Source organism: Sylvia atricapilla, chromosome 1 (assembly GCF_009819655.1).
Source record: "Sylvia atricapilla isolate bSylAtr1 chromosome 1, bSylAtr1.pri, whole genome shotgun sequence".
NCBI classification, from domain to species: Eukaryota; Metazoa; Chordata; class Aves; order Passeriformes; family Sylviidae; genus Sylvia; species Sylvia atricapilla.
Genome location: NC_089140.1, coordinates 152,907,072 through 152,921,173, shown reverse-complemented (window position 1 = coordinate 152,921,173; position 14,102 = coordinate 152,907,072). Strand labels below are relative to the sequence as shown.

General features: G+C 64.4%; 1 protein-coding gene across 15 annotated transcripts in view; it reads left to right on the top strand.

Annotated features, from left to right (window-relative positions):
* The window catches only part of PLEC (plectin), a 57,884-nt gene that overhangs the window by 32,006 nt on the left and 11,776 nt on the right, over positions 1–14,102 (top strand). For all 15 annotated transcript variants that reach the window (XM_066337692.1, XM_066337591.1, XM_066337582.1 and 12 more), the window contains 19 exons: positions 729–822; positions 928–1,082; positions 1,515–1,827; positions 2,858–2,935; positions 3,607–3,768; positions 5,369–5,473; positions 5,810–5,905; positions 5,985–6,110; positions 6,655–6,807; positions 7,147–7,301; positions 7,375–7,501; positions 7,585–7,768; positions 9,201–9,358; positions 9,782–9,960; positions 10,841–10,979; positions 11,069–11,425; positions 13,243–13,326; positions 13,525–13,629; positions 13,791–13,889. In XM_066337692.1, the coding sequence (XP_066193789.1) occupies positions 729–822; positions 928–1,082; positions 1,515–1,827; positions 2,858–2,935; positions 3,607–3,768; positions 5,369–5,473; positions 5,810–5,905; positions 5,985–6,110; positions 6,655–6,807; positions 7,147–7,301; positions 7,375–7,501; positions 7,585–7,768; positions 9,201–9,358; positions 9,782–9,960; positions 10,841–10,979; positions 11,069–11,425; positions 13,243–13,326; positions 13,525–13,629; positions 13,791–13,889 (2,869 nt within the window). The remainder of the gene's footprint in view (positions 1–728; positions 823–927; positions 1,083–1,514; positions 1,828–2,857; positions 2,936–3,606; positions 3,769–5,368; positions 5,474–5,809; positions 5,906–5,984; positions 6,111–6,654; positions 6,808–7,146; positions 7,302–7,374; positions 7,502–7,584; positions 7,769–9,200; positions 9,359–9,781; positions 9,961–10,840; positions 10,980–11,068; positions 11,426–13,242; positions 13,327–13,524; positions 13,630–13,790; positions 13,890–14,102) is intronic.

Sequence of the window (14,102 nt, the reverse complement as noted above, 5' to 3'; positions counted from 1 at the left end):
CAGGAGACGGCACAGTGGGGATGGGGATTCGGGTGGGCATTGGGAATGGGATGAGGGGTGGGACTGAGATGGGATGTGGGGCTGGGATTGGGACTTGTTGGAACCTTGGAGGCTGGAAATCTCAGGCTTTCTGTGCTAAAAGGTGCCAACCCTCAAGCAAGCACCACATCTGACCTGGGGCTGTGGAACAGGCCCCCAAAGTTGAGTGATAGCGCTGGGGTTGTGGGCGTGTGGTTTAAATGGTATTGTGTGATCTCACAAGGTGAAAAACTTGAATTTGGGATTGCCCCGTACATTAATTAGATACTTATATAAGTATATAAAATATACTTATAATAAAATATACTTATATACTTATAATAATACTTATAATATACTTATATAAAATCCCAAATTTGGCCTGTTCCATGGCCTCAGGTCGAGTGTGGTGCCTGCTTGAGGGTCGGTGCCTTCCAAGCACAGAAAGCCTGATATTTTCAGCCTCCAGGGCTCCAACAGGGACTGAGATTGTAAGCGGGATGTGGGGCAGGACGGGAATGGGAAAACAAATGGGGATGGTGGGGGGATTGGGAGTGGCTTGGGGAGCAGGACAGGGAACAGGATACAGCGTGGGACAGGACTGGTGCTGGGCATGGCCAGGACAGCTGCCCCCTGTGCTGACCATGTCCCTTTGTGTCCCCGCCGTGTCCCCGCCGTGTCCCCGCCGTGTCCCCGCCGTGTCCCCGCAGGCTGGAGCGGCTGCAGCGCGTGGTCACCAAGCTGCAGATGGAGTCGGGGCTGTGCGAGGAGCAGCTGAACCAGGCGGATGCTCTGCTGCAGGCGGTGAGTGCCGCCGGCACCGGGGCGGGGCGGCCCGCGGGGACCGAGCCCGGCCGTGCCCCTCGCTGGCCGTGTCTGGCCGTGTCCTCACTGTCGCTGTCCCCGCAGGACGTGCGGCTGCTGGCGGCCGGGAAGGCGCCGCAGAAGGCGGCGGAGGTGGAGCGGGACCTGGACAAGGCGGATGCCATGATCCGGCTGCTCTTCAACGACGTGCAGAGCCTCAAGGACGGGCGGCACCCCCAGGGCGAGCAGATGTACCGTCGGTACGGGCGCTGTGGGGGTCCCCAGGGCTTGATCCCGTGGCCCCGTGACCCGGAGCCCTCCTGGTCCTTCCTACCCCTCAAAGCCCTTCAAGTCCCCTGTGTCCCCTGCGTCCCCCACGCCGCCCATGCTCCCTGCACCCCCAAACCACCCCTGTGTCCCCTGTGCCCCCCAAAGCCCTGCAAAGCCTCCTGTGACCCCCACGCACTGCCCGTCCCCCGTGTCCCCTGTGCCTTTCTAATCCCCCGTACTCTCTGTGGCCCTTGCACCCCCAAAAGGCCCCTGTGCACCCCAAAGGTCCTCATGACCCCAAAGCCTCCCATGTCCCCAAACTCCCCATGTTCACTGTACCCCCTGCACACCCCCAAAGCCCCTCCTGACCCCAAAGCCCCCGTGACCCTCGTGTCCCCCTGCTGACCCCTCTCTCCCCACAGCGTGTACCGCCTGCACGAGCGCCTGGTGTCCATCCGCACTGAATACAACCTGCGGCTCAAGTCGGGGGCGCCGGTGACAGCGGTGACAGCGGTGTCGGTGACATCGGGGCAGCGGCGGCCGGAGCCGGACGAGGCCCCGCTGCGGTACCTGCAGGAGCTGCTGGCCTGGGTGGAGGAGAACCAGCGGCGCGTGGCCACGGCCGAGTGGGGGGCCGACCTGCCCACCGTGGAGACCCACCTGGGCGCCCACCGCGGGCTGCACCGCGCCATCGAGGAGTTCCGTGCCAAGGTGGAGCGGGCACGGGCTGATGAGGTGAGACCCTGCAGGGTGCTGGAGGTCCCAGATCCTGGGGATGATGAGGTGAGACCCCTGGGTGCTGGGGGTCCCAGATCCTGGGGGTGATGAGGTGAGACCCCTGGGTGCTGGGGATCCCTAGATTCTGGGGATGATGAGGTGAGACCCTGCAGGGTGCTGGAGGTCCCAGATCCTGGGGATGATGAGGTGAGACCCCTGGGTGCTGGGGGTCCCAGATCCTGGGGGTGATGAGGTGAGACCCTGCAGGGTGCTGGGGGTCCCCAGATCCTGGGGGTGATGAGGTGAGACCCTGCAGGGTGCTGGGGGTCCCAGATCCTGGGGATGATGAGGTGAGACCCCTGGGTGCTGGGGATCCCAGATCCTGGGGATGATGAGGTGAGACCCTGCAGGGTTCTGGGGGTCCCCATGCCCTGGGGGTGATGAGGTGAGACCCCTGGGTGCTGGGGATCCCAGATCCTGGGGATGATGAGGTGAGACCCTGCAGGGTGCTGGGGGTCCCAGATCCTGGGGATGATGAGGTGAGACCCCTGGGTGCTGGGGGTCCCCATGTCCTGGGAATGATGAGGGGAGACCCCTGGGTGCTGGGGATCCCTAGATCCTGGGGGTCCTCTGAGGCTCTTCCCACTCTGCTTCGAGGGCTCCATGCAGTGCTGTCCCCTCCTCTGCTCCTGAGCATTTCCTGGAGGGGCTGCCTTTGCTCTGTACCCCAGGCTCCCTGAAGCACCATGGCCGCCGCTCTTTCTGCTCCTGGGTGTCCCCAAGGCCCCCATGGCTCACCCACCTCTGCTCCTGGGGCTGTGCCCAGCCTAGTTTGGGGACAGTGACCCATCCCGGCGCCCACAGCCCCCTGCCCTCAGCTGTGCCCTTGCTCCGGAGCCCCCGGGGTGCCCTGGGAGGGTGGGGGGCACCGTGCCCCGAGGGCATCCTCCGGCCCCGGCACCCCGGGTGTGGGACCTGAGTCCCTTGTGGGGTGCAGGGGCCAGCTGGGGTGGGGGACACCCCGGGACTGATGGGGTGTCTCCTGCAGAGCCAGCTGTCCCCCGGCCCCAGCGGCGCCTACCGGGAGTGCCTGGGCAAGCTGGAGCTGCAGTACGCCAAGCTGCTGGTGAGTGGGGGGCGGGAATGGGAATGGGGGGGTGGGAATGGGGGGCGGGAATGGGGGGCGGGAATGGGGGATGGGAATGGGGGGTGGGAATGGGGGGCGAGGATGTGGACAGGAATGGGGGGCGGGAATGGGAATGGGGGACGGGAATGGGGGGCGGGAATGGGGGGGGGACGGGAATGGGGGACGGGAATGGGGGACGGGAATGGGGGACGGGAATGGGGAGTCGGGAATGGGGGACATGAATGGGGGACGGGAATGGGGGGGGACGGGAATGGGGGACGGGAATGGGGGGGAACGAGAATGGGGACGGGAATGGGAGGCGGGAATGAGGGACGGGAATGGGGGGACCTGCTGGGGCCGTGTGGCTGGGGGTCCATGGAGGGTAACCATGAGGGGACCTGTTGGGGACAGTGTGTGTGACACGGGGGAGCCCTGCTGCTGCGGTGTGACATGGGAGGACCTGCTGGAAGGGAGGGGACCGTGGTGATGGTGGGGTTGTGGTGGGGCTGTGTGTGGGGGGCTCTGGGGAGGAGGAGGAGGATGCAGGACACGAGGGGGACGTGGGGAGGAGGGTAAGGGGGCACGGAGGGTGTGCAGGGGGCAGCGCTGTGGGGTGTGGCCATGCAGGGCGAGGACGCAGCTACAAACCAACCCCCTCCACACTCTCGCAGAACTCCTCCAAGTCGCGGCTGCGGCACCTGGAGAGTCTCCACGGCTTCGTCAGCGCCGCCACCAAAGAGCTGCTGTGGCTGAGCGAGCGCGAGGAGGAGGAGGTGGCCTTCGACTGGAGCCACAACAACGCCGCCATGGCGGCCAAGAAGGAGAGTTACTCGGTACGGGCATGGAGGGTGATGGATTGGCACTGGGATGGACACGGGGATGGGCACGGACACGATTTGGGCACAGGGATGGGCATGGACACAGACACAGACATGGGAATGGACACAGACATGAGGATGGGAATGGGCACAGACATGAGGATGGGAATAGACATGGGGATGGACATGAGATGGGCACTGGGATGGACACAGACACGATTTGGACACAGACACAGACATAGGAACGGGCACAGACACTGAGATGGGCATAGGCATGAGGATGGACATGAGGATGGGCACGGACACGGGGACAGGCACCGGGATGGGCACAGACACTGGGATGGACACCAGGATGGGCACTGGGATGGGCACAGATGCAGACATGGGCACTGGGATGGGCACGGACATGATTTGGGCACAGGGATGGACATGGACACAGACATAGACACGGGAATTGGCACAGACACAGGGATGGGCATAGACATGGGGATGGACATGAGGATGGGCATGGACACGGGGACAGGCACCGGGATGGGCACAGACACTGGGATGGGCACAGACATGGGGATGGGAATGGGCACAGACACGGGGATGGGAATGGGGATGGACATGAGGATGGGCACTGGGATAGGCATGGACACTGGGACAGGCACCGGGATGGGCACAGACACGGGGATGGGCACGGACATGGGGATGGGCATGGACATGGGGATGGACATGGACACAAAATGGGCACAGGGATGGGCATGGACATGGGAATAGGCACAGACACAACATGGACATGGGCACAGGGATGGGCATGGACATAGACATGGACATGGGAATGGACATGGACACAGGGGTGGGCATGGACTTGGGAATAGGCACAGACACAACATGGACACGGACACAGGAATGGGCATGGACACAACATGGGCACAGGGATGGGCATGGACATAGACACAGGGATAGGCATAGGAATGAGCATGGACATGGGCACAGGGATGGGCGTGGATATGGACACAGGGATGGGCGTGGCCATGATGTGGACATGCATGTGGGCAGACACATGGAGATCAGCTGCTCCATGTGGACACACCCATGGTCACACACACGTGTGCCATCCCCACACATGGACATGCACACTGCTGTGTCATGTGGTCCTCTCCCTGCTCTGCAGCACTGAGCCCCTGTGTGCCCCCCACACCCAGAGCCCCCAGAGCACCCCCAAAGCCCCCCTTGCACACACAGCCACAGCTGGACACATACACCCAGAGCTGTGCACACAAGTGTGAGCCCTGAGCCCACCCCTGGCCCTGCACACGTGTGTGAGCCCTGAGCTCCCCTGGCCCCCCGTCCATGCACACATGTGTGAGCCCTGACACGCTCTGGCCCCGCATCTGTGCACACATGTGTGAGTCCTGACACGCTCTGGCCCCCCATCCGTGCACACGTGTGTGAGCCCTGAGCCCCCCTGGCTCCCATCCGTGCACACGTGTGTGAACCCTGACCCAATACCCGGCTATACACACGAGTGTGAGCCCTGACACCCCGGCCCTGCACACGTGTGTGAGCCCTGAGCCCCCCTGCCTCCTCCTGGCCCTGCCCATGAACGTGAGCCCTGCCCCTGCCCCAGGCGCTGATGCGGGAGTTGGAGCTGCGGGAGCGGCGGATCCAGGAGCTGCGGACCACCGGGGAGCGGCTGCTGCGTGAGGAGCACCCCGGGGCGCAGACACTGGAGGTGCCTGGGGAGCTGGGGGCAAATGGGGCAGGCTGGGGGGCTGCAGGGACTGGGGCATCTGGGAGGGTGTGGAGAATCTGGTCTCAGTGACCTTGGGGGGACTGAAGGAGCTGGGAGGATCTGAGGGGCACCTTGGTGGGTTGGGGAAGGCGTCAGGAGGGTCTGGGGGTCAGCAGGGTGGGGTGCAGTGGGCACTGGTGGGGAGCCAAGTGGGGACTGGGGGTCACTGTGTGGCTGCCTGTACCAGTGCGGGTGCAGGTCAGGTGAGGGTGTGGGCACCTGACCCGGTGCAGGTGCCCTCGGTGCCAGCCCTGGTGTCCCCCCCGTGCCCCCCAGGCATTCCTGGCAGCGCTGCAGACCCAGTGGAGCTGGATGCTCCAGCTCTGCTGCTGCATCGAGACGCACCTGAAGGAGAACACCAACTATTTCCAGGTACGGGGGGGTGCCAGGGAGGGGCCGGGAGTGGGAAGGGAGGGTGTGACCCCAGTGCTGACCCCCCCGGGCCCCCCAGTTCTTCGCCGAGGTGCGGGAGGCTGAGGAGATGCTGCGGAAGACGGAGGAGACGATGCGGCGCAAGTTCAGCTGCGACCGTGGCACCACAGCCACGCGCCTCGAGGACCTGCTGCAGGACCTGGCGGTGAGAGCACCCCCGAGACCCCCAGGAAGACCCCCAGACCCCGGGGGCACCCCCACAGTGACCCTAAGGCCCCGGAGATTTCTCCCCCGGGTGACCCTCCCGAGATCTCGTAGCGAGAGTGAGTGGGAGCCCAGGAGTGCTGCCCGTGTGGACCTCCCCGAGATCCTCAGGGTGACATTTCCAGGGTGACCCCATGGCAAACCCAGGCTGACCCCACCTGCAGGGTGACCCCACAGCCCCTGACAGCCCCCTGCAGCCCCCAGAATGATCCCCAAAATCAGAGTCCCACTGCGGCCCCTCAGGTGACCCCAGCACGTCCATTGCTGCAACAGACTGGGATTGACTCCCCCAGCCTCATATTCCTGACCCCTCCCCAAACTCCTGGGACCTCTCTCAAAAATCCCGAGAGCTCTCAAAACCTTTGGGACCTCCTGATATTTCTCAGCTCTCTCAAAAAACCCCCTCAGTATCTCCCTAAAATTCTGATGCCCCTCAACACCGTGGGACACCCCGAATCCTGAGGTGCCCCAAACCTGCCCCACAGGAGCAGAAGGAGCAGCTGGCCGAGTTGGGGGCGCAGCTGGGGGCCCTCTCCCGCCGCGCCAGGACCATCGTGCAGCTGAAGCCTCGCAGCCCCTCGACCCCCCTGCAGGGCCGGCCCCCCATCCAGGCCGTCTGTGACTACAAGCAAATGGAGGTGAGGAGCATTGGTTCCCCTGGGGAGGCCGTGGGGGGATGTGGGGACACAGGGTGGGTCCAGCCCCCAAGTCTGATGCTGCCCCAGCCCCGTGGGGGGGAGTCAGGAGGACACCCCTCTGGTCTGACACCACCCTGGGGGACAAGGGGACACATGGGTGACCTCCCACACATCTCTCCTGTTGTCCCCAGCCCCATGGGGGAATACAAGGTGGGGACACAAGGGATCCCCCACCCAGACTGAGACCACACCAGGCCCATGGGGGAATACAGAGGGGCACTGAGGACTATGGCAGAGGCACAAGGGGCCCACAGCCCGCCCTGACATCCTGCCCCACAGGTGACAGTGCACAAGAACGACACCTGCGCCCTGGTGAACCACGCGCAGCCGCAGCAGTGGCGGGTGCTGAGCGCCGCTGGCCATGAGGCCGTGGTCCCCTCCGTGTGCTTCCTCCTGCCACCCCCCAACAAGGAGGCTCTGGACGCCGTGCACAGGTGGGGACAGTGACCCTGCACCCCACCGGGGCTCCCCTGTGTCCCCTCCAGCTCTGACTACACGTCCCCACAGGTTGGAGGCCACCCACCAGCAGCTGCTGGGGCTGTGGCAGCAGCTGCACCAGGACCTGCGCAGCCTCCGCTCCTGGCAGTACCTCACCCGGGACATCCAACAAATCCAGTCCTGGACACACATCACCGTGAGTTCCTGCGGGGTCCCAGCGTGGCACGGGGGGGTCCCGGGGGTCCCCAGCGGGGACTGACGTGGCCGTGCCTCCCCCAGTTCCGCACGCTGCCGGCCGAGGAGGTGAGGCAGGTGCTGTGCAGCCTGGAGAGCCACTACCAGGAGTTCCTGCGGGACAGCCAGGACGCGCAGAGCTTCCAGCCCGACGACCGCCTGCAGGTGGAGCGCGACTACAACGCCTGCACTCACAAATACGAGCTGCTGCTGCGCAGCCAGGAGAAAGGTGGGCGTCCCCTCTCTGCCCTCGCTGAAGGGTGGGTGTCCCCAGGGTTTCCCCGGGTGCGAAGCATCCGCAGTATGACGTGGACAGACGCGCATGGAGGACAGCTGCTCCATGTGGACACACCCATGGACGCACCCACATGTGCCGTCCCCACACACGGACGTGCACACGGCTGTGTCACACGGTCCCCTCCCTGCTCTGCAGCACTGAGTGCTCCCCACACCCAGAACCCCCAGAGCACCCCCAGAACCCCCCTTGCACATACCCGTGGTGGCCCTGGGGTATCACCGTGGTGCTGAGTTGTCCCAGTGTCCCCTCTCCTCACACTGGCTCCTGGGGTGTCCCCAGGGTGCTGAGCCATCCTGGTGTCCCGGTGGGTCCCTGTGATGTCCCTGTGGTGTCCCCTCTCCCTGCTGTGGGTCCCCAGGGTGTCCCCAGGGTGCTGAGCCATCCCCGTGTCCCCTCTCCCTGCTGCGGGTCCCCAGGGTGCTGAGCCATCCCCGTGTCCCAGTGGGTCCCTGTGGTGTCGCTGTGGTGTCCCCAGGGTGCTGAGCCATCCCTGTGTCCCCTTTCCCTGCTGTGGTCCCCAGGGTGTCCCCAGGGTGCTGAGCCATCCCCGTGTCCCCTCTCCCTGCTGCGGGTCCCCAGGGTGTCCCCAGGGTGCTGAGATGTCCCTGTGTCCCCTCTCCCTGCTGCGTGTCCCCAGGGTGTCCCGAGGGTGCTGAGCCATCCCTGTGTCCCCTCTCCCTGCTCTAGGTCCCCAGGGTGTCCCCAGGGTGCTGAGCCATCCCCGTGTCCCCTCTCCCTGCTGCATGTCCCCAAGGTGTCCCCAGGGTGCAGAGCCGACCCCGTGTCCCCTCTCCCTGCTGCGGGTCCCCAGGGTGTCCCCAGGGTGCTGAGCCATCCTGGTGTCCCGGTGGGTCCCTGTGGTGTCCCCAGGGTGTCCCCAGGGTGCTGAGCCATCCCTGTGTCCCCTCTCCCTGCTGTGGGTCCCCAGGGTGTCCCCAGGGTGTCCCCAGAGTGTCCCCAGGGTGTCCCCAGGGTGTCCCCAGGGTGCTGAGCCATCCCTGTGTCCCCTCTCCCTGCTGCGTGTCCCCAAGGTGTCCCCAGGGTGCTGAGCCATCCTGGTGTCCCGGTGGGTCCCTGTGGTGTCCCCAGGGTGTCCCCAGGGTGCTGAGCCATCCCTGTGTTCCCTCTCCCTGCTGTGGGTCCCCAGGGTGTCCCCATGGTGCTGAGCCGTCCCCGTGTCCCCTCTCCCTGCTGTGGGTCCCCAGGGTGTCCCCAGGGTGCTGAGCCATCCCCGTGTCCCCTCTCCCTGCTGCGGGTCCCCAGGGTGTCCCCAGGGTGCTGAGCCATCCTGGTGTCCCGGTGGGTCCCTGTGGTGTCCCCAGGGTGTCCCCAAGGCACTGAGCCATCCCCTTTGTCCCCGCAGGAGAGCAGGACGAGTCTCTGTGCAGGAGCTACATCTCTCAGCTGAAGGACATCCGGCTGCAGCTGGAGAGCTGCGAGAGCCGCACCGTGCATCGCCTGCGCCTGCCCCTGGAGGCCGACCCCCTGCGCGAGTGCGCCCAGCGCCAGGCTGAGCAGCAGGTGTGTGACACCCCTGGGACACCCCTGGGACACCCCTGGGACACCTGTGGTCACATGGGCACCTCAGTGCCAGGATGGGTCTGGGGGGATGGTTTGGGTTGGAAAAGCTCTCAGAGCCCATTGAGCCCACTCGGTCCCCCAGCACTGCCAAGGCCACCCCTGGCTGTGTCCCCAAGTGCCACCTCATCCACTGGTGGCTGTAAAGTCTCTGCAGGGGTGGCACTCCACCTCTGCCGTGGGCAGCTGTGCCAGGGCTGGACACTCCTTTCCAGGAGTTTTCCCAATATCCCTCCTAAACCTCCCCTGCACCGAGGGGCTGCAGAGCCTTCCCCTGCCCTCCTGGGGTCCAAGCTGGGGGGAGCTTTCGGCCAGGGGCTGGCCCTGACCTGCAGCAGCAAGGACTGAGGGGCTCCTTCCCTGCAGCAAACACACCTGGAGCTGGAGGGCATCCAGAAGAACCTGGCCAAAGTCAGCGAGAAGACGGAGCAGGTGCTGGCGCAGCCGGAGCAGGCAGGTTCAGCCCCTGTGCTGCGCTCCGAGCTGGAGGTCACCCTGCGGAAGATGGAGCAGGTGTACAGCCTCTCCAGCATCTACCTGGAGAAGTGAGTGAGCCCTGGCACCGTCACTCCTGGGCTGGCAATGAGCCTGGGCAGTTGGGAGGCTGTGGAGAGTCTGGGGAGAGACAGCACTCCCCTTTCTCCTTTCCCCTTTCCCCCTTCCCCTTTCTTCCTTCCCTTTCTTCCTTCCCCTTTCCCCCTTTCCCCTTTCCCCTTTCCCTTTCTCCTTTCTCCTTTCCCCTTTCCCCTTTCCCCTTTCCCCTTCCCCTTTCCCCCTTCCCCTTTCCCCTTTCCCCCCTTCCCCTTTCCCCTTTCCCCCTTCCCCTTTCCCCTTTCTCCCTTTCCCCCTTCTCCTTTCCCTCTTCACCTTTCCCATTTCCCCTTTCCCCCTTCCTCTTTCCCCCTTCCTCTTTCTCATTTTCCCCTTTCCCCTTTTCCCCTTTCCCCTTCCCCCCTTCCCCTTTCCCCTTTCCCCCTTCCCCTTTCCCCTTTCCCCCTTCCCCTTTCCCCTTTCCCCTTTCCCCTTTCCCCTTTCCTCCTTCCCTTTCCCCTTTCCCCCTTCCCCTTTCCCCTTTCCCCCTTCCCCTTTCCTCCTTCCCCTTTTCCCCTTCCCGTTTCCCGTTTCCCGTTTCCCCTTTCCCCTTTCCCCTTTCCCCTTTCCCCTTTCCCCCTTCTCCTTTCCCTCTTCACCTTTTCCCTTTCCCCTTTCCCCTTTCCCCTTTCCCCTTTCTTCCTTCCCCTTCCCCTTCCCTCCATTTCTCTTTTTTTCCTTCTTCCCTTTTCCTTCCCTCCTGGCTCTGTGGTGCTGCTCTTGCTGAGCTGTCCCATCCCATCCTGATCCTGTCTCCTCTGTCCTGCTCCCGCTCTGCTCCTGCTCCCGGCTGATCCCACCCCGCTCCCGGCTCTGACCCCGTCCCTCCGGCAGGCTGAAGACCATCGGGCTGGTGATCCGGAGCACGCAGGGAGCCGAGGAGCTGCTCCGCAAGTACGAGGAGCAGCTGAAGGATGTGCAGGCAGTGCCGGCTGACCTGGCTGAGCTGGAGGCCAGCAAAGCTGAGCTGAAGGTACCCAGGGGCTCTGGGGGTGCCAAGGGACACCGGGGGGTGGCTTGGGGACACCGTGGCTGGCCCTGACCGCTGCCCATCCACCGCAGCGGCTGCGGGCACAGGCCGAAGGGCACCAGCCCTTCTTCAGCACGCTGGAGACCGACCTGGGCAAGGCCAAGGACGTCAACGAGCGGATGGTCCGCGGGCACAGCGAGCGCGACGTGGACCTGGAGCGGTACCGGGAGCGGGTGCAGCAGCTGCTGGAGCGTTGGCAGGCCGTGCTGGGCCAGGCCGACCTGCGGCAGCGGGAGCTGGACCAGCTGGGCCGCCAGCTGCGCTACTACCGGCAGAGCTGCGACGCCCTGCGGCAGTGGATCGCCGACGCCCGGCAGCGCCAGGAGGCCATCCAGGCCGTGCCCATCACCGACAGCCAGGCCGTGCGCCAGCAGCTGCTGCAGGAGAAGGTAACTGCTGCCCGTGGGGCGAGGGGGGCTCCTGGGTGTTCCCTCAGCAGGGTGAGGGGTGTGCCTGAGCATCCAAAATGGGACAAGGGGGGCTCCTGGGTGTTCCCTCAGCAGGGTGAGGGGTGTGCCTGAGCATCCAAAATGGGGCAGGGGGGGCTCCTGGGTGTTCCCCAGCAGGGTGAGGGATGTGCCTGAGCATCCAAAATGGGATAAGGGGTGCTCCTGAGCATTCCCAGTGGGGCACAGGGTGCTCCTGGGCATTCTCCAGCAGGGTGAGGGGTGCTCCTGGGCATCCCCAGTGGGGCGAGGGGGGCTCCTGTGTGTTCCCCAGCAGGGTGAGGGGTGTGCCTGAGCATCCAAAATGGGACAAGGGGTGCTCCTGAGCATCCAGAATGGGACAAGGGGTGCTCCTGGGTATCCCCAGTGGGGCAAGGAGTGCTCCTGAGCATTCCCCAGCGGGGTGAGAGGTGTGCCTGATCATCCAAAATGGGATAAGGGGTGCTCCTGGCCGTCCCCAGTGGGGCACAGGGTGCTCCTGGGCATTCCCCAGCGGGGTGAGAGGTGTGCCTGATCGTCCAAAATGGGATAAGGGGTGCTCCTGGCCATCCCCAATGGGGCAAGGGGGCTTCTGGGCATTCCCCAGCGGAATGAGAGGTGCTCCTGGCCGTCCCCAATGGGGCAAGGGTGCTCCTGGGCATTCCTCAGCAAGGTTAGAGGTGTGCCTGGCCATCCCCAATGGGGCAAGGGGTGCTCCTGGGCATTCTTCAGCAAGGTGAGGGGTGCTCCTGGCCATCTCCAGTGGAGCAAGGGAGGCTCCTGGGTGTTCCCCAGGAGGGTGAGGGATGTGCCTGAGCATCCAGAATGGGACAAGGGGTGCTCCTGAGCATCCCCAGTGGGGCAAGGAGTGCTCCTGGGCATTCTGCAGCGGGGTGAGAGGTGGTCCTGGCCATCCTCAGTGGGGCAGGAGGTGCTCCTGGGCATTCCCAGTGGGGTGAGAGGTGCTCCTGGCTGTCCCCAATGGGGCACAGGGTGCTCCTGAGTGTTCCCCAGCAGGGTGAGGGATGTACCTGATCATCCAAAATGGGACAAGGGGTGCTCCTGGGCATCCCTGGTGGGGCAAGGGGTGCTCCTGGGCATTCCCCAGCAGGGTGAGGGGTGCTCCTGGGCATCCCCAGTGGGGCAAAGGGTGATCCTGAGCATTCCTCAGCAAGGTGAGGGGTGTGCCTGGCCATCCCCAGTGGGGCAAGGGTGCTCCTGGGCATTCCTCAGCAGGACAAAGAGCACTCTCAGCTATCCCTAGCCATGGGGAAAGGGTGCTCCTGGCCATCCCCAATGGGGCACAGGGTGCTCCTGGGCATTCTCCAGCAGGATGAGGGGTGTTCCTGGCCATTCCCAGTGAGGCAAGGGGTGCTCCTGGGCATCCCCAGCAGGCCCAGGCGTGCTCTCAGCTATCTCTGGCTACAGCATGGCAAGGGATTCACCTGGCCATCCCCAGCAGAGTGCAGGATGCCCTTGCCCATCTCTGTCTGTGGCAGAGTGAGGGGAGTGCCTGGCTGTTTCCAGTCATGGAGTGTTGCTCTCGGGTGGCTGCAGCAGGAGGGGGACCATCCCTGGCCATGGCACGTGGTGGGTGCTCTCAGTGGGATGGGGGCAGCTCCTGACCATTGGTGGCTGCAGCAGGGTGAGGGGCCATTCCCAGCCATTCCCAGCCATGGCAGGGCAAGTGGCTGCTCTTGGCCATCCCTGGCCGTGGTGGGGTGAGGTGTGCCCTTGGGTGGCCCTGGGGTGCCTGGGCTCACCCCCACGTGTCTCCCCAGAAACTGCTGGAGGAGTGTGAGCAGCACAAGGAGAAGGTGGAGGAGTGCCAGCGCTATGCCAAGCAGTACATCGACGCCATCAAGGTGTGCCCACTTGGGAATCTCTTCTTAATTCAGTCCACACTCTTCATTCTAATGGAACTTCATTTCCATTTGGCTTGTGACCCCAGGGGGTGGTGGGCTGGGGAGGCAGCACAGAATCCTGTAGGGGGTTGGGTTACAGCGCCGTGGGCAGGGGGCTCCTGGCACATCGCAGATCTTTGATCACTCTCTCCTCATCAGGACTACGAGCTGCAGCTGGTGAGCTTCAAGGCACAGGTGGAGCCGGTGGCATCCCCAGCCAAGAAGCCCAAAGTGCAGTCAGCATCTGACAGCATCATCCAGGAGGTGAGGGGGGTCTCCCTGCCACTGGCCTGGGATGTCCTGGAGCTCTGGGGTGTGGCTGCTCACTGAAGGGGTGGATTTGGGGGTGCAGCCCCGTCATTGCTGGGGTCCTGGCAGGCTGTGGGCGAGCTCCCCTCCCTCCTGCTGACCCACTGTCTCCACAGTACGTGGACCTGCGCACGCAGTACAGTGAGCTGACCACGCTCACCACCCAGTACATCAAGTTCATCACCGAGACGCTGCGGCGGCTGGAGGACGAGGAGGTAGGAAGTGGTGCAGGGCAGCATGGCCAGCCGTGTAACCCAAAGGGAACACAGTTCATGGGGTCTCTGGCCCTGTCACTAACACCAGCCCATGGCTGTGACACCCGCCCCATGACTAACACTGCCCCATGGCTGTGACTCCAGCCCCATGACTAACACTGGCCCATGGCCATGACTCCAGCCCCATCACTGATGGTGGCTCACAGCCGTGAC